This window comes from Cygnus atratus, chromosome 4, assembly GCF_013377495.2.
Source record: "Cygnus atratus isolate AKBS03 ecotype Queensland, Australia chromosome 4, CAtr_DNAZoo_HiC_assembly, whole genome shotgun sequence".
Taxonomy (NCBI): domain Eukaryota; kingdom Metazoa; phylum Chordata; class Aves; order Anseriformes; family Anatidae; genus Cygnus; species Cygnus atratus.
In genome coordinates, this window is record NC_066365.1 from 71563273 (window position 1) to 71586015 (window position 22743).

The following is a 22743-nucleotide window of genomic DNA, read 5'->3' on the forward strand; positions in this document are numbered from 1 at the left end:
ATTTTGAACTTTTCTCCTCCCTAGCTCATTGAAATCCATCAGGGCAATTGGAAGAGAAAATATTGCCTGGTCCAGTAACCTAGAAAGGACATAAATGGGTTGTTAAATGCATTATTTCATTCTCTTTGCCCTTCTTTTTGCAGTGATTCTACACACACATTGTGATCATTCAAAATTTTGATGGACAGCATCCCTGATTCTTCAATTCAGTCATTTGAGCTCCGAGCAGCCTTGGCCACATCTGAAGGAGCAGGATGTTGCTGAGTCTCTCTAGCAGGTACTGTTCTTCGTTAATATCTTAGATAAAGAGGTTCTTGGCTTCAGAAATGGTATTTAATGGTCTACATCAAAATAACTTCCTTTTAAAGGTAATCCTCCATGATATTTGCCCAGCAGTTCTCAGACATACAGAGAATTTCCAGAGCATGGAAAATTTGAAATTTTAAGGTAATAAAAAGTTATTCTTAAATGCAAAGAAATATTTTGGTGCTTTTTTCATGCAGCTTAAGGAATAAATAAACTCACACCCTATTTCATTCCTTCTTAGACTAGCTCTCAATCAAGAAACAAACATATTCCTTGGTGAAAGGAATATAGCTGTTCTTTCTAAACGACGGTTTACTTAAAGGACACCTTATATTGAAACTACATCCTATCAAAAGGTTGGTTATCAGTGCACATCTTCTTGAATTCTGTGATCCTCATACAACACAACTGCCACAGAGCAAGAATGCCAGAATTACAATCAATACCAAACCTATCTATCCTTCTCTGTTGGCTGCATTAGGTGATATTCAGCGTATAAATAATAAATAACATAACTGATAAAAAGTACACTTGGGTTTTACTTTTACACAGAGCCTGGCTCTAAAATTATTTCTGGTAGTGTCAATTAAGAAAAATTCAGTGGGTGTTTTGACCGAGATCAGAAAGTCTGAAGACAAACAGCAGTGAGGATTGCCCTGTTAAACAAAAAATGGTCAATGCACGTTGTAGCAATTCACACGCTGCCTTCACTTGGTGATTGTCGGTGGCTATGATTCTGTGAACTCGTGCATAGCCACCCTATTCACAGTTCTGATTCAAAGGCAACACAAGACATCCTACCCCGCAGTACGACTACAGCAGACAGATCCCTGGCAAGAGACAGTTGGGAGCAATCAGACCACCAAATAATATTTTGCTGCTGCAGAATGACTGGAGCAGCAAAGCCAGGGGCTTAGCAATCGATAAGCTGCTGTAACACGAGCGCTGTATTCCTCCTGCACTACCAGCTCAAGTGTCAGCAGCACGCCAGCTTTTAACCTCCTCCCAGCCGCTTTGCTCAGCCAGCTCGCCCAAATGTTACTTAATTCCAGAGGGTGACTGATGGATGTGGCCATGAGTCATTCTGGAGATGAGATTCGTGCATCAGACCAACCTGGCAGGGAAGGTGACACCAATGTACAATTTTGCATTGAAAAGGAAGAAGTTATACTAATATTCTCGCATTGCAACTTGAAATAGAGTGGCATAAAATGATCAAAGGCCCCAGAGAGAGTTTTAAAATAAGGACCTGATACACGCCTGTCTTTTCCTGATTTCTGCTTTAATTTTACCTGAGCTCGTTACAGCAAGGACGAAGGCTGCTTATCACACGGGTAACAGCAAACATTACCGCTGCTACCGTGCCGTGAAACAGCTTGCCCAAACCTCAGAAACAGCAGGAATAGGAATGGCTTAGGCTGAGCGATGACAGTGAACACGTGAAATCCTGCTCACTTCCCTTCCAGTCTTCTTCTTTCAGATTTTTGCACCTTCAGACTTTGCAGGAACAGGCTGAATTTCAATGCTCGTAGGGCACAAAATAACAATTCAATCACAATTCTTTCCCAGTTGCCACATTTCTACTTGAGCCCAAATGGAAACACAACAGAAATTATCATACAACGGAATCAGGACAGTTTCAAAGTAAAACGGCAATGCCATTACCAGCCCTAATTTCCCTGTCACATAAGCAGCTGCTGTATTATGAAATCACAAACATTTGAAGGGACAACACTGCGAGGGCTTGCCCTGCTGTAGTTATATTTTAGCAATAAAGTCTTCATCCAGCTGTAGAGACAATAAATCTACAATAAGACATCACTTATTAACAAAAGAAAAACCAAGATCAGAATAGATCTAGCATAGCAGACATCGCGGACTACGTTTGGTAAAAACAGACCAGTGGCAGATCAAGAGCAGCTATTTGGGGGATTTTTGTTTACCGTCTTGTCCGTGATCACACAGATGCTCTTCCAAGCGCTACGGACACGAGAGATGTCCCAGAGATTTCAGCAGAACGTGTGTCTGCACAGGGGGAAGATCCAGATCCTGAGGTTACGTCTACACTGGAGGTCTGAGGCATATTTACAGGCACGTACATGTGGACTTGGGCTAGTTTTATCCTAGTGAGCTAGCGAGGAGTAATACCACGACAGGTCAGAATGATCAGGATGAACACGAGCCTCACTCTCCCCGGGCACAAGACTTCCTGCCTAGACTCAACTTCTGCCTCACCATCTCTCCTGTAGGACACGGTCCATCCCCACGTGCACGGCACTTCTGACCCAGTATTTCGCCAGACAGTGAGGTTTCGGTGGCAACAAGTGGGTGCAGGTGTGTCTTTCTTCCCTGTTCACTACAGGGCATCCGCTACCAAATTCATCTGATCTTCTGGTCCCTAGGAAAGCTCATCCCACAGTGGAGGTAAGGCAGGAGCTGAAAGTGGACCTCCGTAGGGTTCCTTCACCTCTTCTGCCAGGACTCACCAACCTCATCGTACACGGGACAGTTCTCTCTTTGCTTTGGTTTTCTCAGGGACAGGGGCAGAGAAGGGCCAGCCCTCGATGGTACTGAACAGGACAAAAGGCAAACAGTAAAAAAGTACTATCGCCTCCTAGTAACTGGTATCAGTTGGTATCAACCTCACCCAGATGTGATCTACCAGAGATACTAGGTCATCGCCCACCAACACGTGGCCTTTTAAGCTGCACAAGCTTCTCTGGGATTCTAAGGGAAGTTAAAGCTCTCATCCGTCTGGCATAGTAATTAAGCTAAAACTAATTTAGGTATGTCTCTGCCTGCTTCAGTCACAACAGTAGCTGTAGTATAGGCATACCTTACATCTCACACCTAGCACATTCTCTCCTTATTTTTGCTTTAAAGAGTGGGACAAAATATCCAAATAGTGAGCTTTCAAAGCAAGCTAACCTGCGTGCTACCTTCCCCTAACCGTGGCAGACTTATCTCCAGAAGTGATGTTAATCTCTGCACGCCCAGGCCACAGACACCGACCCAACCAACATGGTTTGGAAGGATCAGAAATGTTGGAAGGATCCAAAATCTGAAGCCAGTACTGCGACAGGTACTCTGAAAGGCACTGCATCAGAAATAGCTGGCGGTGTCTTAATTGCTTGGCTTCTATAATTAATCTCTGCACTCGCATTTGAAGTGAAACCTTTTAGAGGGAGATGGACTTAGGAGTCTGGAAAAACTGGGCTTAAATACAGTGGGATTGTTCACAGAACTTCCTCCACATATGTAGGTAGCTTTACGTAGGCTCTAGGAAAATGAAACTAGGCACATCATTTTAAAACCTGCTGTTTACATAACAAAGTCCCATTAACTATGATCCAAATATAAACAAACAAGTCTCTAGATTTTATCATACCGTCAGTCTGACGACCTGAAAGAATTCTGTAGACATTATTTAGGCTTCAAAACACACGTAGTAACTAGATACTCCATTTTGCTGCTGTAACAGCGTGGGGAAGTGACACAAATCAGGAATCAAAAAGCGTCAAGTCATACAAGAGAAGCTTTTAATATGCTCAGCGTTAATACAGGAGGGCACCCTCTGGCCTCTCGCATCTCAGCATCAGCAGTTAATGGACAGGCAAGGGAACACTAAGCCACGCTCACTGCACTTCCAGCACAATACTAACCCTGTTAATGGTCTCTCTTTGCTGGAACTGCGGTTAGCAGATCTCCTTCCCAGCAGCAGACGCGTCTGCATGCATACGACAGCCACCAGCCCGCAGATATTCACTGCGAGGTGTGGCACACGCTCCCAGGACATGCTTGCAGAGACGCTTCTCCACCTTTGAGCCAAGTCCTGGCCTCACTGGCTCCACCTCAACCCCAACCACGCTAATGGGATCGCAGCAGTGGCAGAGCGAGGCTCCCTTTTACCCATCAGTGAGAAAACAGAAGCAAACACGGCAGCTCGGCCACCACGGTAGCAACAACCTGAGTTAGATGGGTTTTCCACAAACACAGCTCCCCACCTGGCTGCTGGCATCTCTCTGATTGCCAGCAGAGGACTTGGAAGGCGTTTTGCTGATGTGAACAAGGAGAGGCTTTTAGAGCACAGCACGCAGGATCTACCTACGAGAAGCAGAGCAGACAGCGTCTGGCCTCAGACCAACCTCAGCTGAAAACAGCTCAAACTACTCCTACGGGGAGGCAGATGTTGGTTAGAGGTCAACAGAAGCACTCAGCAGATTACCTGCCCTTTTTTCTGGTCCAAATACAAGTGCAAATGAAGTAGCTGAGAGACCTAGCAAGGGAAAAAGAGAGCGAATGTGGCAACGAACGTACACGCTTTGACAATAAGATCTGTTTGAAGCACAAGTAACCGAGGTGAGACGTGAGCACGAGGCTGGGCGCTGATGTACAGGGACTCACACACACACAACAAGCAGGGACACCCACCTGTGCGCTACACCTCTGAACGTAGGTTCTCCCTTCCTCAGCTCTCCCAGAGAGATGAAGAAGCCACTCCACAACCCCAGCTGACAGGGTGTAACCTAGCAAGTGCGTGTAAACAGTTCAGCAAATTATAAAAGCAAGGGGCTGCCGCTCTTTGCACTTCACAGGCGCTTCCCACCGGAGAAACCCCCAGCGTCTGGCCACCTCCAGACTTAAAATCATTAAGGACAGAGCGTATTTATGACTAATTTAGGCAGGATTAGCTGAAGGATGCTCAGCAGTCATTTTAGACCCGGGGACTGAAGGTTCTTCTGCGAAGTAGGGCAATGCTCATGCCCAAGCTTATGGTGCCTACCTGCAGAAGGTCCCGCTAAGAGCAAACCCACCGGCTTTGTGGGCTGAAGGGGGCAATTTTTTTCTGCCACTGTCAAACCACACAAACGCAAATAACCTACAAGCAATATCCTTACGGCCAGGGCCTGCATGCCACGCCTGGCTGAGAGCAGCTACGCACTTTGGGGATGTCAGGCAGGACTGAAGACTCCAACGGAAATCAGCTGGCTTTAAAGCTGATGGTGGAAACTTAATTTCATCCACCCTTTTTGTTTGCGTAGTCCATTTCCTCTTCTGGGAACTGCTTGTTGCTGTCTCTCCCAGCCTGGGCTCTGTATAAATTTATTGTTTGGTCCTGTGCGTTCACTGGCTATTGTCTGCTCCTCGAGATACCGACGCAAGAGCCAACGAGATGGAAAAACTGGGATCAGCTGCTTGGATTGTAGCTCTGCGTTGAGGTGTTATTGATTTGGGGGGAAGTCAGTTTCTTGAGATTTCAGAGTGAAAAATGCATTACACTGTGACAGGAACAATTCATGAAATAGTCGTCAGTGGCACCACGTTTCAAGAAAGCCGTGCGTTATTCCCCTTTGACGGTTTAATATAGTTCAGCCAAGAGATCGCTGATTTTGGACCCCACGTGGAGATCCTTTAAAGGATGCTATTTTCAAGAGGAGTGTGCAGATAACACTGACAGGTCCACAGAAGCTTCTCAAACTCTGTACTCTGAATCACTCCTGACCTCTGCAGCTCTTGGCCCTGTTACAGACCAGAAGCAGCACTAAGCAGACTGGACAGAAGTGTCCTACGACACACTTGGTGAGCAAAGAAACACTCTCCCTGCAAGCAGTGGGATCTCATCGTTACGAAATCCCGTTACGAATCCCCTCTCTGACAGGGATGAATGCTCCCTGCCTCCCTCTTTCCCAGCTGAAGTAGAAGTGCAGGTCTCCACTGCCATGGCACGAAGGCAGCATCTCTCCCCCACAAGTCTGGGCTTCAAATTCCCACCGTAACAGGCTGTCAGTCGTCATGGGAAGTTAGAGCGAACCGCTTCTGACTTTGGGCAGTTGCACTGGCTGCATCAGCCAGGTACTAAAAACTAAGGAAAGGGTGCTGTTCGACTGCTGAGGATAAAATCCAAATGATCATCTTTTTTTTTTCAATCTCCTGGCTTAAAAAACAGCAAAAACACACAGTGAGGCTTTCCGATAAATTTCTTGGGCTCAGGGAACCTAAACCAGCAGAGCTGCAACCCCCATGGGGTGGTGAGCCCAAGGGTGGGAATGGAAGCCAGGCTGCCAGAGCACTCAGGTGGCTGCGATTTGAAGCAGTTTGGGACCCGCTGATGCTGCACTCCTGAGCGTGAAGGAGGTGGACGTGCGCACCGAGACCCTCCCACCTGCATCTGCATGCCTGGCCCTTCTACCAGACACGCAGGATGACTGCTAGCTCTGGCAGCACCGCAAGCCCTATTTCCCCACGCATGAAAGGCTCCTGGACGGTTTCTCAGACTTATTAGGCACGAACGGGCTTTTCATCGACACCAGTCATGCGTGCCTGCTCCCTCCACCTCATTTATCATCTCCTGCCGAGGCTCAGTGCCCACTGGCGCTCCCCGTCCCGAGGGCGGGCTGCACCAGGGGGCACACAGCGCGCCACAGCACCAGCTGCTGTGCCAGCACTCCCTGCCCTACGCACGGGGGGAAGGGGAAGGGCCGAGGAAGGTACGTTATCAGCAACCCTGGCCTTGTGATGGCTGCAGGATGTTTTCTGCAGCTCTCCTTTTGAAGAGCAGAGTTGTGACTAGTTGGAGGTGGTTAATGAGTTGGGAGCAGGATTTTGTCCTGGGGGAAAATGGCACTGACCTGTTTGGCTGGATTCGTTTATCCAGGGTGAGGAATAAGGGAACAGGATTTGGGAAAACCAGGACCTTAGGGAGAGGGTCTGTGAGCTGGGGAGAGTGTAGAAGTGGTGATGGGAGGGTTACAGGGACAAAGGAGGCGACGGCAGGGCTTGGCAGGCTCTTGGGAAGGGAAGGAGGGAGAGGAGCTGGGGACGGGGGACAGGGCAAGGCAGCGGGTGGTGGGAAGCTCAGGGTGATGGGAGGAGGATGAGCAAGCGCTGGGGGTGGCGACAGCGAGGGAGCACATACGGGTGTGCTGGAGGAGGCTGATGCTGCCTTGAAACCATCAGTGCCACTCCCCACTGCAGCCATATGCGAGTCCCAGATGCTCACGTCAGAAACCTGACCGCTGCCGACAAAAAGCCCGTTTGTGCCCAGGGCTCCAACGGATGGCTCTGCTGCCCCAAAACCGAGCTGTAACAGCCCTGCCGCTGTCCTGCTGCTGCCGCGATGGAGGATGGGAGGGGAGCTGCTCAGACCCCAAAGCAGGTTCCTCTTCTGCTCATCCTCTGCTGCCGTAAGCTGAGCTGGAAAGAAGGTGCTCAGTGCCCAGAGGGACCGGGAATGGCTGAACAAGCTGGAACTCATTGAAAACATGCAAAGAGCAGCAGGATTTGCTGCCTGGTCATCTAATCCCGCCACTTAGCACTGACCCACTTGAAGTCACAGCGTGTGACAGGATGACCAAGCAACGAGGACAGGATTACGGAGCCCCAAATGAGATTACGCTCTCTGGAGGGGCTGCTGGGGGCAGGGAAAGGATCTGTGCCGAGCACCTACGCAGGGGTAATAAGACCAGCTACCTAATGCTCTGTCTGCTGGGAGAGCATCAAAAATAGATTCTCCTGAGAGAGAGAAAACGCCCAAGTGAGCCAGCTGGGCAGACTCGGGGTACTTGGGACACTGACAGCTCCTCAGCCGGTAAAATGACCTGGCACCGGTTGGTGCCAGGGTTAGCACAACTGTGGCTTCCAAACAAACCAGCGCAGGGGAGGGGAGCAGAAGGAAGGGGAAGGGCAAGAAGCCTGCACTTGGCTAACTATGGCTGTTGTTTAAGACAGAAAGGGGAAAGGGCCGGGGGATCAGAGATAAGGAGCGTGCACGTGGCTGCGCTCAGCTTGCAGCCCCTTAGCCCGGGATCAATGTACAAGTAGCAGCCTGTCATATATAAAGCGTAGTCAGGGAGCCAGCCCCCCCGTGTTGCACTGGGGATAAGAAGGATGAAAACACAAGCCTTGAGCAAAGATCTAATCACCACAGAGAAGAGATCGTGATGGATCTGGACCACTGTGACCGCAAGAAGATCAGTTACTGCAGCTCAGACAGACAGGAGAGGGCAGGGCTATGCACGCTGGGAGACGTACCTCCAAGAACTTTAGATCTAAGATCATTTTAGACCATTTTAGATTTAGATCCTTTAGATGCCTTTAGATCCTTTTAGATGCTTTTTTTTAGATCATTTTAGATGCCTTTAGATCTAAGCTCATTTACTGAGAACAGGCCTGTACAGAGCATGCTTTCAGCCCACATCTCACTGTGTATTTGCCAGCAGAAGATGCCTATTTGCAAAGTCTAAGGGTCCATTTCTTAATATCAAAGAACATCCTTTTCCTCACCCGCTAATCCGAGTGAAGTAGGAAATAAGAGAGATCCTCAATTTGCTTGCTGGTAAAAGCCATGTTTCCCCCAGGAACTGCAGGTACTCAGTATGCCTGGATATATGGTCATCGCCCTAGGTCCCAATTTTAACATGTTGGCTTGTTAAAGGCTGAAACCCGGCGACTCCCTTCAGAGCTCACTTCCCAATCCACACCCCACACTTACCACAGGCTAGCTGGATACCCTTAAACCTCGGCACGGGGAAAGCCAGGATAAGGCTTACAAATAGTATTCTCTTTCCCCCTCCCCGGAAACTTTTCCCAGAGGACAGCACTGCAGTCGTACTCGGCATCTGTCGGCTCAGAGTGTTTTCTAGAGAATTAGTCCTCTAAACTTCGCTCACGCAGGATAATCTCCCTCTGTTACACCTCTCCCTCAAGTGGGCAAGGAAGGGTGGTGACATACATTCGACAGCAGCTGAAAAGCAGAGCAACAGAAGCTGTTCCCACCCGTACCTTCTTGGAAACAGCACGCTCCGCAGCAGGGACAGCTACATGGAAACACGTGCACAGCTGACCCACCGCGCTTTACGTCCTGAATATTCGAGGAGCCCAAGCTCAGCAGTTCCGTACTGCAGCACATCAGGCTGGAAAACAGCCGTGCGACTCTCCCTGCCCAAAAGATGGCGAATTCAGTCCGAGGAGGGCAGGGACAGAAACTGTCTCAACAATTCCTGACTACTGCACCGTGAAGAGCGAGAAGGTATTACGGGTGTGGTCCCGTGAGCAGCAGAGCTGAACTGCCTCCTTCCCACCACCAGGACGGGGGGATCTCGCTTTCCTTTCCTCCAGCCACACTCCTCACGACGCAGTTCGGTCCCGTCCCTTGCGCTGGCTCAGGCTCTCATGAGATGCACTTGTGGACTCTTTCACTCACTAAGAAAACCAGAACTCCCTTTCTTTCTCTTTCTGGATTAGCTTTATGATACGTTAGAGAGAACCTGAGGAGGTCCAAGCAGCTGGTGCAGTGTGACCCACTGCGAGTAGGAGCATTGCCCCATTTGGAAAGAGGAGAGCTGTTTTTTAGCTCACCCCGTCCCTGGAATCGCACCCTGAGGAGCACAGAAGCAAGCAACTTGCTGGAGGCCACATGCCGAAGTGGTGAAGGAAGTCAGGAGTCCTGTTTTTCCTCAGGTATTCGCAGTCACTTAAATCTCAAGGTTGAAGCAAAGACAAGAACAGTCCTTGCTTTGGCGTAAAAATAAATTATTCAATCCAACCTCTCGCTCATTTTCCCATCCCCAAGGTAGTGTGCAGGAGAGACTCTTCTGGTCCATCACAGGCAGCAATATTTTACCTGCTTTCTCTCCGGTTAGGCTGGCAGGTGTGCCATATAACAGTACCACAGGAGTCACAGCATGGGTTGGTTTCTTCCAGCAATGAAAGGGAGCTTCATTATCTCAAGCAAAGCAGCAGCTTCCTTGTACCCTGGGGGGTCTTCTCCCTTCTGCCCAGCCTCCTGCTGCCACTGGAGCTGCATTTCACGGCTGTGAGAATCTTAAGAAATACGCCAGAAAAGCAGAACGAAGCGGAACAGTAGGAAATAAAACTGTGGTGCTGGCTTTTGTTTCAGGCTGAAGAGCCGATGAAGACTCTGCTTCAGTCCCGAGATGAACAGGTGGGCACTGTGGGCCTGGGCACCACCGAGCTTTGCATGTTCCGGGGCTACCCAAAAAGGAATCGGTTTCTTTGGGATTCACACATTGTTTCTCACTCTGTCCTGAAAGACAGCCCTAGCACACAGAGTCTGCGGCACGTTGTAGGAAGCAAAGGCAGCGCTGCAGAACAGGCTTTCCCAGAGCCTATTTACGTCCATGGTGTGACTTCTTCAGGTTTACGCAACAGCACTGAAAGCACTGCTGTCACGGAGGTATCACACAAATGTTGTGGCCTTGGGCATAAAGCACACAGCTTCGCCTTAGCTCCACGTTTATCCTAGCTGTCAGTCCGGGTTTGGATTAGCCAGCAGTCCCTATTTAGCAGAGCCTCCCCACTGAAGAGCAACAGCTCAGAAGAACCGAGCCAGGCCTGACAGCAGGGTAAAGAGAGGCAATTTGGGGCTTTTCTTTGGAACAGTTTTCGCATATCCTTGTCATCCTATATGTATGTGGCATATCCCAGGGGCTCCCACTTCCATAATGCCTTCAGTTCAACACGCTTAATAGCCTGCACATATTTAGCATCCCAAGGATGTATTACTCAATTTTACAGGAGATAAGGCCAGGAAATACTAAATGATGTGCCCAAGGTCATACAAAAAGCATTTGGCAGAGGAAAACAGTTTCCTTCAACTCCCATTCATGAGTTTTTCCTAATATCAACATCCATCTTGCCCGCATGTTTCTACCGTCCTTTTGCAAGAGGCATTGTATTTGACTGCACAGGAACTCTATCTTTTACACAAGTTTTGCCCCCAAAACCTCAAAGCACAGTTGCTATAGCTGCACGTCCACGCTCAGCCATGGTAATCCATGGCCAGAGGGCAGAACCACCAAACGCAGTTATTGAGTCCTCGCAGCTTTTATGCAAAGAAAGAGATAAAAGCTGCTTTCTGGTTCTGGCTCGAAGCCGGGAACAGAGCACAGGATACGCCTCTTCGGATGAAGCCACTCTTCCAAAAACACCTAATGCCACGTCCCATTCACTCCTACATAACCTAAGCACGTCTCCAGAGAATTATACACCAGGTATGCCATGTGTAAACCCTGCAGCCTGTCGGAACCTGAATTAGAGCCCAGTAGATGCTCCAGATTTCTCAACAATTCAGCGTAACAACTGACAAACTGCAGGGCAGGTGGCCTTTCCCTTCCCCAGCAAGGTACTGACCAAAAAACTATTCCCCACACAGAGTGCTGTGTCCACCTAGAGTCAGCATCTTCCATGCTCCTATTTTGGCAGTGAAAACGAAGAGCTGTGATGAACAGCATTGCTATCACTGTCACCTGGGTACTAAATGGCGTGGAGCATATAAAAATTCAGCAGAGGCCTGAGGCAGCCCCTAGCCTTAATCCTGCATTACCACACTTACTCAAGTATCTTTAGCCCAAGAGGCGCCTGTGCGGCTGGTGATGGGAGACCGGGAGGCGTGACCAAAACCAGCAATAGGATCCCCACCGCCGCTGCATCTCCCCCTCCACACTGTGGCTGCCGTTGGCAGTGGATGCGGGTGAGATGCTAACGCCTCCACCCCGACCCACGCCCTTACCTTGGAAGCTGCCATGACAGCTGCCGTGGCCGCGACGTTCAGGCCCCGCTTCCCAAAGTGCACAAGGGCATCGTAGCTCCGGTCTTTTGCCTGGACGAGGCAGTCATCGATCTCCTGTCACAGCAGACAACAAAATAAAGAAACGAACAAAAAAAGCACACGAGGGACAAAATCAGAGTGGTCCCAGCCTCAGATTCTCGGCAGGGCCAGGTCATCTGTCATGGAGGTAGACGTGCTCCATATCCCCCACCTTGGCTGGAGAGTTCAGAGCCAGCATTTGCAAAGAGGAAGGGTTTGCAGGGGAGTAGAAGCTTCCATTTCAGCCTTATTCTGTGAATGGAAGATCAGGACCCAAAGCTGGGATATATTTGCACAATGCAACCACCGTGCAGAGGTCCTGGAGACAGGACAGACACATCCACCTGGGCAGAATGGGCCAGGGTACAGCAGGAGCTATCGGCAATCTATAGACTCTGAAGGCAAATTGGATTGCCCCACAGTTAAAAAGGAGTCACGGTACGATGCTGGGCAGCTGCAGCTCTACTGCCCTGAGTCCAGGACTGATGCTCTCAGAAGTATCCGAGATCTCTTTGCACATCACTGCAGTGCCCGGCTCCAACATGCCCATGGAAATGGTTGGTTCAGAGGTTCTGGATTTCAGTGCTGCTCAACATGCAGGGAAAGTCCCTGCCCTCGTGCTCCCCACCCCAGTACGCAGGGGTCTGAATGATGATGGATGACAATGAGTTTCAGTGCTTAGCTACTAGACGTGCTGGGTTAGCAGGATCTGCAGACTGTGAGAAGCTCTTGGCTTATTAGTGCTCCCTTCCCTATTTCTAGTAGATAAGAGCTGGTAACCCAAAATGCACGAGCGCTGTTTGTGAGATGCCTAAGCAGAAGTTCCCAGGAAGCAAAAAGGGGACTGATCCCCACTGTTCTTGGACAGGACTGAGATACAACTGTTCATGTACTGCTTATGGCTTAAACAGAGATCTTTCACCGCCGTAGCTGGCAATGTGGGAAAGGGTTATTCACTTCTTGGTAGTTTGTACGTTGATGTGTGACTGATAGCTATTCTCAGCCCACAGATTCACGTGAGCCAAACGGATCTGCCTGACAATGTCCCGTTCACAGCCACAGGAGTCTCCTAGGCAGGCAAATGATTCAAGCTGTAATGTCTCCTCTGAAATTAACATTGCGAATTTCAGCAGGCCATTTCTCAAACCAGGACCTCAACATGCTACGTGCCTTACTTCAACAAGCTGCAACTCTCCCAGCCAGGCAAGTGCTTGCTAAGCCCCTTTCTGGCAGGCTGGACTATTTGTCTCATTGCCGCACAGAGCTGGGAAGAAAATAAAGGAGCCCTGGCTGCCAGACCCTGCTTCTTTAAATCATTATGTCCAGCCACAACACAGCTCTCCAGCTATATTCAGCTAGTACGTGCAAAGCAGCTCAGGAGGCGTTTTCATTCCCCTCCCTCCCGGCTTCTCAAGTGCATGAAGATGAACTAATATGTGTGAGCGAGCTGAACAGACGCCAGTATTTAAAAAAAACAACCACCACAAAGGACAAAAACACCGACCAAAAAGAGATGATCAAATGACAGAGGGAGAGAATCAGCAGCTCCCAGTCCTTCAGTGAGAAGGAGTGATATGAAGATGGAGCAAACACACTGCAGATTGTTTCCACCCAAGCAGGATTTGGGCACCTGGGCTCACCTTTTCTTTTGAAGACAGTGTTGGGTGAACAAATTTCCTGTACAGGAGGCTGGAGCCTTTTGTGTATGGAGACAGCAGCCAAGCTACAAAAGCTATTTTGAGTTCATAGTAGAATGGAAACCTAGAAGAAAAAAGAGCTGTTAACGTCCGCTCCCAGTTCAACCACTGCTCTTGATTAGAGATGCTCGGCACAGTCTAGTGGGACTGGCCAGTCTAGTTCTGGGCAGCTTCTGCTCACCAAAGAATCCAAAGACCAAAAGACATCCTGTCACCTTCGCACACATCTCAGCTAGTCCTAACTTTACTCAGGTATCAGAGCCATTAGTTAATGGTCTGGAAGAGCCTCTGCAGAGAGCACAGATGCTGCCTCCATAGCATTGCCAGAGGAAGCACAGAGCAAACCAACAGATCGGTATTTCATTGATATATTTATGCACCTTTCATCTCTCTGCCTTTCTGCTTTGTCCTGGCTTTGGCTGGGATGGAGTTAATTTTCTTCATAGTAGCTGGTACGGCCCTGTGTTTTGTATTTAGGATGAAAATAGCATTGACAACACAGAGGTGTTTTAGTTGTTGCTGAGCAGTGCTTACACTGGGTCAAGGAATTTTCTGCTTCTCTTTTCTGCTGACCCAAACTGACCAAAGGACCATCCCATACCATACAACGTCACGCCCAACAATAAAGCTGGGGGGAGTCGCTTGGGGACTGGCTGGGCTAGTGGTGAGCAATCGCAATGTGCATCACTTGGGGTTTTTTTTCACTCTTTCTTCTCTCTTTCCTATTAAACTGCCCTTATCTCAACCCACGAGTTCTTGCACTTTTACCTTTTCCGATTCTCTCCCCCTTCCCACTGAGGTGGGGAGCAAGCAAAGAGCTGGCCGTGTGTTAAACCACGACTGAGCCAGCCGGGCCATACAGCAGCCACGCCTGACCCAATGGGCCTCTGTGATGCTCTGCCGTGAGCATGGACCTGGCAAATTGGTCCTCCACCTCCGTGGGGACCTCTGTGGCATACTTGATTTCACAGGCTGGGCAAGACCCCTGTGATTCCTTCAGAGAGACCCATACCATACATCCTCCAAATAAAAAAAAAAGACTCCAGATGAGCACGGGGCAGGCAGATCTGCGTGCAGATCAGATAAAGAGAAAATGTCTTAGCTCCTTTTCAAGGGATCTGACATGCTGCCAAGTCCCCCCGACTCTCTGGAGGGGAGGACTCACTGGAGGCACGCGGTGCTGTGCTGGAACTGCTCTAGGTGGGGGCCATGCACCACCGTTAAATCTTCAGCCTCAAGTCTACGGAGCTCACTGGTTTCCCCTAGCTTAGAAGAGGCTTTGTGCAATGAAGCGACCGACATTTCCAAACCTGAGCATCCAAATTTAAGGAACTGAATCTGATAATTGGGCATTCACGTGCTCTCACCCTGACGGAGGTCACCAGCATCCCTCCACTGGCACTAGCGAGCCCTCGGCAGTAAGGACTGTCACTCCATCGAACTGTAAACCCAGCCTGCCCAGGAAAGGGCCTGGCAAGACATCTGAAGAGCAACAACCCGTGCAGCAACATAGAAGCAAAGTCCTGTGCTGCAGGGCTGTTTCTGCCTGATGCCAGTCAGTGTAGTTACAGTAGGACACATCTACATAAGCCCAGAAGTGCGCCTGTAGCTTAAGCTACTGGTTTTTATGTGATGATCTCCGCAAGCATCCAATTCAGCCATCAGATGTGCATCTGACAGAGACCTATTTCCTAAAGCCAGGGGACAGAGACTCCCATAATGATTTCTTACTAAGGAGGTATTACCGAGGGGTTCTACCCTTTTTCTTCCATTTCATGACAGCACTGAGAAAGCAAACATGGCTTTTCTAGACAAAACACCTCCGTGCACCTGAAGGTGCTAATCCCATGTTCAGGAGACAGCGCGCTCTTCGGGTTCCCTTCTTCCCTTACAAACATTTCCATTTTCTTTCCATCGCATTTCAAAGACTCCTTCCCATATGGTACTCACCAGCAAAGAAAGATATCCGTGAACGTCTCTGCTGTTGTGAAGAGCGCAAATATGATCCAGTACATCATCCATTTGACCTGGCAAAAGAAAGGGGCAGCTTTCAGTAACAGCCAAGACCCTCTAAGCATCTTATACAGGCACAAGTGCAGAGACCAACCTGCACAGAAAAAAAAGCTTTATATTTAACAATCCCTAAGGACTTGAAGAAGCCAGGGCTCCCCCCACCTCATAACACACATCAGATTTCCACGCAAACCCTTGGGAAGGAAGAATCTGGCCTTTGGGACTGGTCTCATGACAAGGAGGACAGCTTGACACACTGAAGAGTCCCTACAGAGGAAGCTCCAGTGGCCAGGAAAGGACCACAGCCCTGTCACAGGGTATTAAAAACCTCACTTGGCTCATCTTAACCTCACTTGGCTCATCTTAACAACAAAGCTTAGTACTAGGGTGTGGACTAAACTGCAATTAAGACAAATTGTACTTACTTACATAATATCTACAGGCAGGGGAAAGTATCCAGGAGGAGGCAGAGAGGTGACTGCCCAGCCCCCGATCCAGGGCTCAGGAGCACAGTCACGGTAGCACAGCTCACTGAATTAGCATGCAGCAGCTGAGCAGGGGTGCCTGCCCACGTACGTACCCTTAGCAGGGACATTGCAGGGACACGAGCAAGTGCTTCAGCTTAAATCCCCTGCTCAGGGCTTAGGTGAGAGCGTTTTGCCTCACGCTGGTGGCAAAAGCACACGCTGTGCTGTCACTGTGTTCACCTAGGGTGACTGCACTTGACTCCCTTGACAGTGACAGACGTGGAAAGAGTCTCTGGAGACTTGGTCAGGGAAGCTGCAGTGTCTTGAGAAATTCAAGAACCTGGGGATCGTGGTCACTGGTCGGTAAATGAAATTTAAAGGCACGGCTAAGCCATCCTGATGTCTGCAGTACTGGTTCTGCTAGGGCTGGAAAGAAACATTACCTGCCTCATGCCATCAGCACTTCCACTCGTTCTTATCAAGCAACGTGGTGCTCCTCTCCTGCAGCGCATCCCACAGAGGGGATGTGAGGAGTAATTTCCAAGTATTCTCTCTCATCCAAGGGATGAGAGAGAAACTTTTCGCCCTCCCTCAACATATTTTTTCCAATCAAAAATTGTACAACCTATGGTTCAGAAAGCTTTAAGAATCTGCATCTCCAAAGAAAAAACGATGGTAAGACAAAAGTTGTTAAATTAACTGAAATTGTTGTCTAGTAGGTTATATCTAAAAATGTGTATTCCTATGGAATTTTCTGTTTTAATTTAAAAAAAAAAAAAAAAAAAAAAAACCACCACCACCAACACCAACTGCTGGGATAACTGCAACAGAATGAGAGAAGGCTGGAAAGAAGGCAGTGCAAGAGGGACACCTAAACCAGGTGCTGCCCTGGGGAAGGACACTTGAGATGGCAATAAATCTGAAACGGCTTGCTCCGTCCCCTCCCCTGATAGTGGGGACAGTGCCTGTAGTGTCTCTCCATCTGGCTACAAGTACTGAAATTATTCCCCGAGCACCGGTCACCCAGCTGTATGCCTGCTCCCCCTGCATTTATATTTATATATTTATATTTAGTGTTACGGCAGTAGAGTGGCAGTGCCAAACGCATGGGAGAGTTGTCTTCCCAGGGCAGCTTCTGCCAGACTTTTTACATAACTGTGACTCCCTCAAAGCCTCGCTGCCAGCACAGTTCTGTCAGCTCCACGTTAATGCCAGCAAAGCTTTTAAACACTGCCCGAGATCTGGTGTGGATGGGCCTAGATCGGCCTAAAACAACATCTATCAAAACGACTGTTACTAAGCAGAATAAAAATAAACCACAGTGATAGAAGTTTTGACTAGTACATGGGGGTTTGTACTGTGTCAGTGTAAACAGCTTTTTTTCTTTTTAAGCAGACTGCTAATTAACCTACCTCCAACTGGTGTGCCAATCAAAAAACGATTTTAAGTGTAGACCAGGTCTTAGACCAGTTTTTCCCACATTTGGGTCATGACTTCATATGCGAGTTCCTCTTTTGCAACTGAATTTCTAACAGGAATTGGACCCTCAAACTAAAAATTTTCCAGGACGGACTTATGGAGGTGTTGCGTATCGGTGGCAGACACTGGGGATCTCAGCACTTCCACGCCAGGGGTGCACAAACCTGGAGAAGCACAGCTGCACGAGGGCTGCGGGGACATTTTGCCTTCAGTATCTGATGTGTTCTGGAACACTTCTGATCCTCAAAATATCAAAAATTGTTATCTGATGAACAATAAAAAGGAAAAATCTAAGCAGCCACGGTGAGCCCCAGTTTGAGCTCGCACTAAGGACTTAATGGGATAGCCATCTCGGCTGTTTCCCAAGGAGAAAATGGCCTTGTTATCCCTGGGATGCTGAGAGGATTGAAAAGTCAGGATCAGGAAGCTGAGCTGGGTTCAGCGAACTTAACGGGGCTAGGTTGTGCAAATCCTGTAGGACTCCAACAGCGCCCAAGTGGTTCTGATTCTCCCCAGTTTCACTTTCCCTAAATTCTGCTTTGAGAAACTGGGAGCCCAGGAAGATTTTTTTACGAAAAGGACAAGACAGCACAGCCAGCTGCCAGACGTGTCTGTAAATAGGTCACTCCACAAGGAAGGATGTTTCTGTCTGCAGATTCAGTCGTAGGCACTTCAAGCTGCCCCGTCTGATCCTTGTTTTGAATGAGCAGCTAAAGCTCCGAGGCTTTTTGAAAAGGCTTTGATTTATACTGCTCCTCAGAAACAAAGGAAAACACGCCAAGCTCTGGGTGCCAAACACCTTTTATGTCTGCTGCATATAGCTCGCACCACCAGAGATGCGTTTGTCAAAGGGCACACCAATCCGGCAGAGGAGCCAGAGGCAGGAACCCACGTCATTTTACTTGAGCCTCTGCCTAGCAATCGGGCAGTCCGCCTTCAGGACAGACAGCCCCTTGCGAGCTTTCCCAGAGTACAGGTGACACCTTTACAACGTGGTCAGGAGCAATCTTAGAAAACGAACCCTGCAGCACAGCCACAGATCTCATTACTCACATATTCTTTGATGTCCTTCGATTTCACGGCTTTGTAAGAGTAATACGCTGGGTAAAGAGTGCCAAATATAAGCCTGGAAAAAAAAAAGAGAAGGAAAAAATAATTAAGTTGACTTCCTCGCAGACAAATATTATTTTTTTGATTTGTTAAATGTATTTCTTGCATTAGTGAAAAATGTTAGGATCCACTTTACGCTTGAGTGCACTAAGTACAGGATGGGACTCATTTTGCATCATTGCATTCAGAGAACATGTTGCCATTGACAGGAATTGAGGAATTCAGGTTGTCTTTCCTTTTGGAATGGCTTCTAGAGCTGTACTTTATGAGTTACACCCAAAAAAAAAGGACCACCACCACGCTTTAAAAACGAAATGAAAAATCTGGTTTTGAAATAATCCAGTGTGACACCAGGAATGCAGGAATATTGCTTTCAGAGGCAGGACAAAACGAGATTTGTTTAGCTAAAATCCCTTCAAAACCTCTATTCAGAACTCCGAAAAGCTGGTAGAGAATAAAGTAGCATCCAAGTGGCACTGGCCAGAGGGTTTGGTTGCTGGGGCCTTATCCTACATTTAACCTGCTAAAGAGAATAACCCTGCACTGTTGTGTAAAGTCCATTTCAGCTCATCACAGAAGGAGGAATTTGCCCACCAAGATATGCCAGTGGGACCATCCCTAAAACCCCCAGATCTCCTCTCCTTTCAGTTTCCTTCCAGTTCCAAGTCTGAAAGCGGGGCTGTCAGCTTCCAGATTTCATGTAAGAAAGAAACAAGGATCCTTAAGTTAAAAATAGCACCGCAGAGAAAAAAAAAACATTGAGAAACTTCTGTCCTAACTCCTCTCTGCATCACTGCCTGGCTGCGTATTCACTTCGATTATTCTCGACGCAGGCATAGGCTTGTCAGAACCACTTTGCCCTGCCCAGGTTTTATTCATTGCAGCAGGATGATGCTGCAAAGTCTGAATTTAACAGACCGCAGGGGAACGTTTATTGGCTTGCAAATCCCCCCCTTTCCACCGGAGCTCTCGCTTTAAATCCATACGGCTGGTTCTGTCGCTCTTGGGAATGGAAACGATCAATGCTTCAGCCCCTAATTGTGGAGCCGCGCGGAGCCGCAGTTGTCTTTTCCATTCTGCCAGGAGTGTTTGTGTGCCGTGGGACCCGTAATTACAGCTGAGCCCATTACTGTGCGTAAGACATTAAAAATTAATACTCCGGGATACGGCGTGCCGTTGTACTTCCCACAGCTCAAGAAGGTATTTGTGAAAGCCTGGAGTGAGCCAGCACACGTCTTGATTTCCAGAGCAGCGACCGAAGACAATCCGCCTGCTATTCATCAGGCCTGCTGTAGCACAGCTTAGCAAAACCTAAGCACAAAGCAGACTTCAGAAAAGCAGCTACCAAGTGAGGGGAATCAGCATTTCACAAAGGCTTCACACTGGCTTCAGAAAGGTTTGCTGGAAACAGTCAGCTCCGAACCTGTTTCGCACCCACAGGGGCCGTGCTATCTGTAAGGATTAGATACGAATGCTCAGAAAGATTTTGGGAAACCAACTGCATTGTTCACCCTTGAAATATCTTAACAAACACCGGTTAAGGCGAGGAGGAACACACGGACAATGGCGCGATGCTGTTCTCACTGAAGCTAATAACAAATATTCCCTCCGAGTTCAATGGCAGCAGGAGCTAACCCGAGGAATTAGTGCTCCGAAAGAAAAAAAAATCCACAATATTCCAGAAAAATGGACAAAGACATAAATAATATTTTTGGCTCTGCTTAGAAAAAATACCACATTTCTGCCCTTCCTTCTTGGCCCGGCCAGGCTGCTGTATCACGCTTTTATTTCCTGCAAATAATCACCGAGTGATTGATATTCATTTCCTCGGTTTATGCTGGAAACAGAAAGTAACTGGATCCCGAAGAAGCAAAACAGTTTACGGGATCGCTAGACCCGAATTAGCTGCAGACAATAAACACTTGAAAAAATTCCTGCAAGGGAAGGAAACCCTGCAGTACTTTTGCATATGCAAAGCAAAGGAGCGGTAATAAGATGATGTGCCCTGCCTAAATTGGAGATCGCGAGTTTGACCGATGTGCTTTGCAGCGTGCTGTGTGCATATAAGGACATTCACAACTGCTACGGTTTACCAGACTGAAAGCTGGTTTCGGGAATGTTGGATCCCGGCCTGTCGCTGCTGCAGCTTACTACGTGGCCCGGAGTCACTTCACCTCCGTGTACGCCGCGTAAACTGAAAACGAAAGATGGTCGGGCGTTTCTGGAAGGCACGCTCAGGGTTACGGAGACAAACACCTGCACATGGACGTGTTCCAGCATCTCCTGAGGTTACTGTCTTCACCAGGCTTTGGATCAGGCTCGAGTACAGCAGATTTAACTCATACACACACATCAGTCCTTTATCTCCTCCCCCAGTTCCTCTCTCTGCTGAAGACAATACTCGTCTCTTCCCCCTCATCCAAGTTTCCTGCGCAATTAGTTATCTTTGATTCCTGCCTTCCTCCATCCCCACGCTCGAACCGCTGCCAAATTGCTCCTCCTGTACAGCACACACACAAACAAGCCTGACTCTTTGTCCCTCCGCCCGAGCCACTATGCCATTCCCTGTCTAAGTCTCCCTTCCAGCCTCCCTGCGTGCTTTGCTGACCAATATTCTCACCTTCCCCTTCCAGTGCCTGAAAAACGTTGCTCCTACCAACCCTTGGTTTGGTCCTTTAGCAGGTCCCGCTCTGTCCCTCCTCTCCTTTAGTGGCTGCAGTGCCACCAGCTTCTTACTCTGCCCCTCCTTGGGTCTCCTCCCATGTGCTGGGCCTCCCGTGCTCCTTGCTTCTCCGTCGTGTGCCAACCCATCGCCCCTAAATCAAGCTGTTGCCTGACAAAGTTACTGTGGCAGCCCAAATCTGAGGGGCAGCAGCCCAAACCACACAAATTCCACCCCTGCTGCTCCCCAGGTCCTCCTCGTGCCTCCAATCTTCTTCTGCAACGCTCCAGTTCTACCCGACATTCCCTGAACTACTGAGGAGTCAGCACGGCAGCTCTTACCTCCCGGTGGACACTGCTACGAGCAGCTGATTTTTCGGCGTAACGAAGAAACTTAATGTTTGAAACCTCTCTGACCCACCTGGTTTGGCTGAAATTGCTCCGTGGATCCAAGTTGGGAGCAGCGGAAAAACCAGACTGCTTAAGCCTCGTTTCCTTAGGAAGCCAGGCTACGAAGACAGCCAGCCTCTCCTCCCCACCCGTTTCCATCCTTCAGATCTCTTCTGACCGAGCCGCGTACCTGGGAAGCCCCGGCTCTTTCACCCCCCTGTGCAAAAGCAGAAGCAGGCATCCTGACCAGCCAGCCAGGGACCCCCAGAGCTTCGCACAGCAGCTGCTGTATCTAAAGCTACGGAGATGAGTCCCTGCAGGCTGGGGACAGCAGACACCCTCAGGGTGTAGGAAAGGGCAAGGGAGTTGTGGCATTCGTCAGTGAGGCAGGAAGAGCTCACTTGCCGCACTAAACAACCACAGCAGCCTGATGATTCTTACACGGCTCCACGCTGGAGGTCTACATCCACTGCAATTGCCTTGAAAAAGGCCAGAAGAGCAGCTGGAAAGAAACCACTGAAGAGTCCGTGCAAGAGGAGGCAAAAATCTAAGTAAAAGGTTAGCCTGCCTGAAGAGTGGCATAAGGACTAATGCCGAAAATCTTACAATCCTATTAGGCACATCAGCAGCAGTCCCCAGCCTGCACTGCTATGTGCCCTTCTGGTCGGTGTTTGTCCAAAGGGACACAACAGAAGCAGAACGGGAAAGGAGAAGGGCGATGAAAGTGCGTGCAAGTGCACTGGGGAAGATCCATAAAAGCAGCTAAATGCTCTGCAAATTGTTTCTCCTACAGCAAAGACAACCGAGGTTAGAAGGGGGAAGCACCAAAATGCCCAAAGAGCGTGGAAAAGGAGATGCAGGTGCCCCTACTGCTCCTGCTTTTGATGCAGCTTGAGGGGACGCTCAACTAAATCAAGAGAACTGAGACAAGAAGGAGGGGAGGAACTCTATCACACCGAGTTAATCTGTGGAGCCGACTGTATTTGTTTATGTAGTTACACGACATAGGATT

General features: G+C 48.8%; 1 protein-coding gene across 4 annotated transcripts in view; it reads right to left on the reverse strand.

Annotated features, from left to right (window-relative positions):
- The window catches only part of REEP1 (receptor accessory protein 1), a 64683-nt gene that overhangs the window by 19330 nt on the left and 22610 nt on the right, over positions 1 to 22743 (reverse strand). For 3 of the 4 annotated variants that reach the window (XM_035547475.2, XM_050710651.1, XM_035547473.2), the window contains 4 exons: positions 18624 to 18696; positions 15562 to 15638; positions 13555 to 13675; positions 11837 to 11950 (listed from right to left, as the gene is read on the reverse strand). In XM_035547475.2, coding sequence (XP_035403368.1) covers positions 11837 to 11950; positions 13555 to 13675; positions 15562 to 15638; positions 18624 to 18696 — 385 coding nt within the window. Of the gene's footprint in view, positions 1 to 11836; positions 11951 to 13554; positions 13676 to 15561; positions 15639 to 18623; positions 18697 to 21762; positions 22115 to 22743 lie in introns of those variants that run through there. The other variant, XM_050710650.1, reaches the window with a different exon arrangement.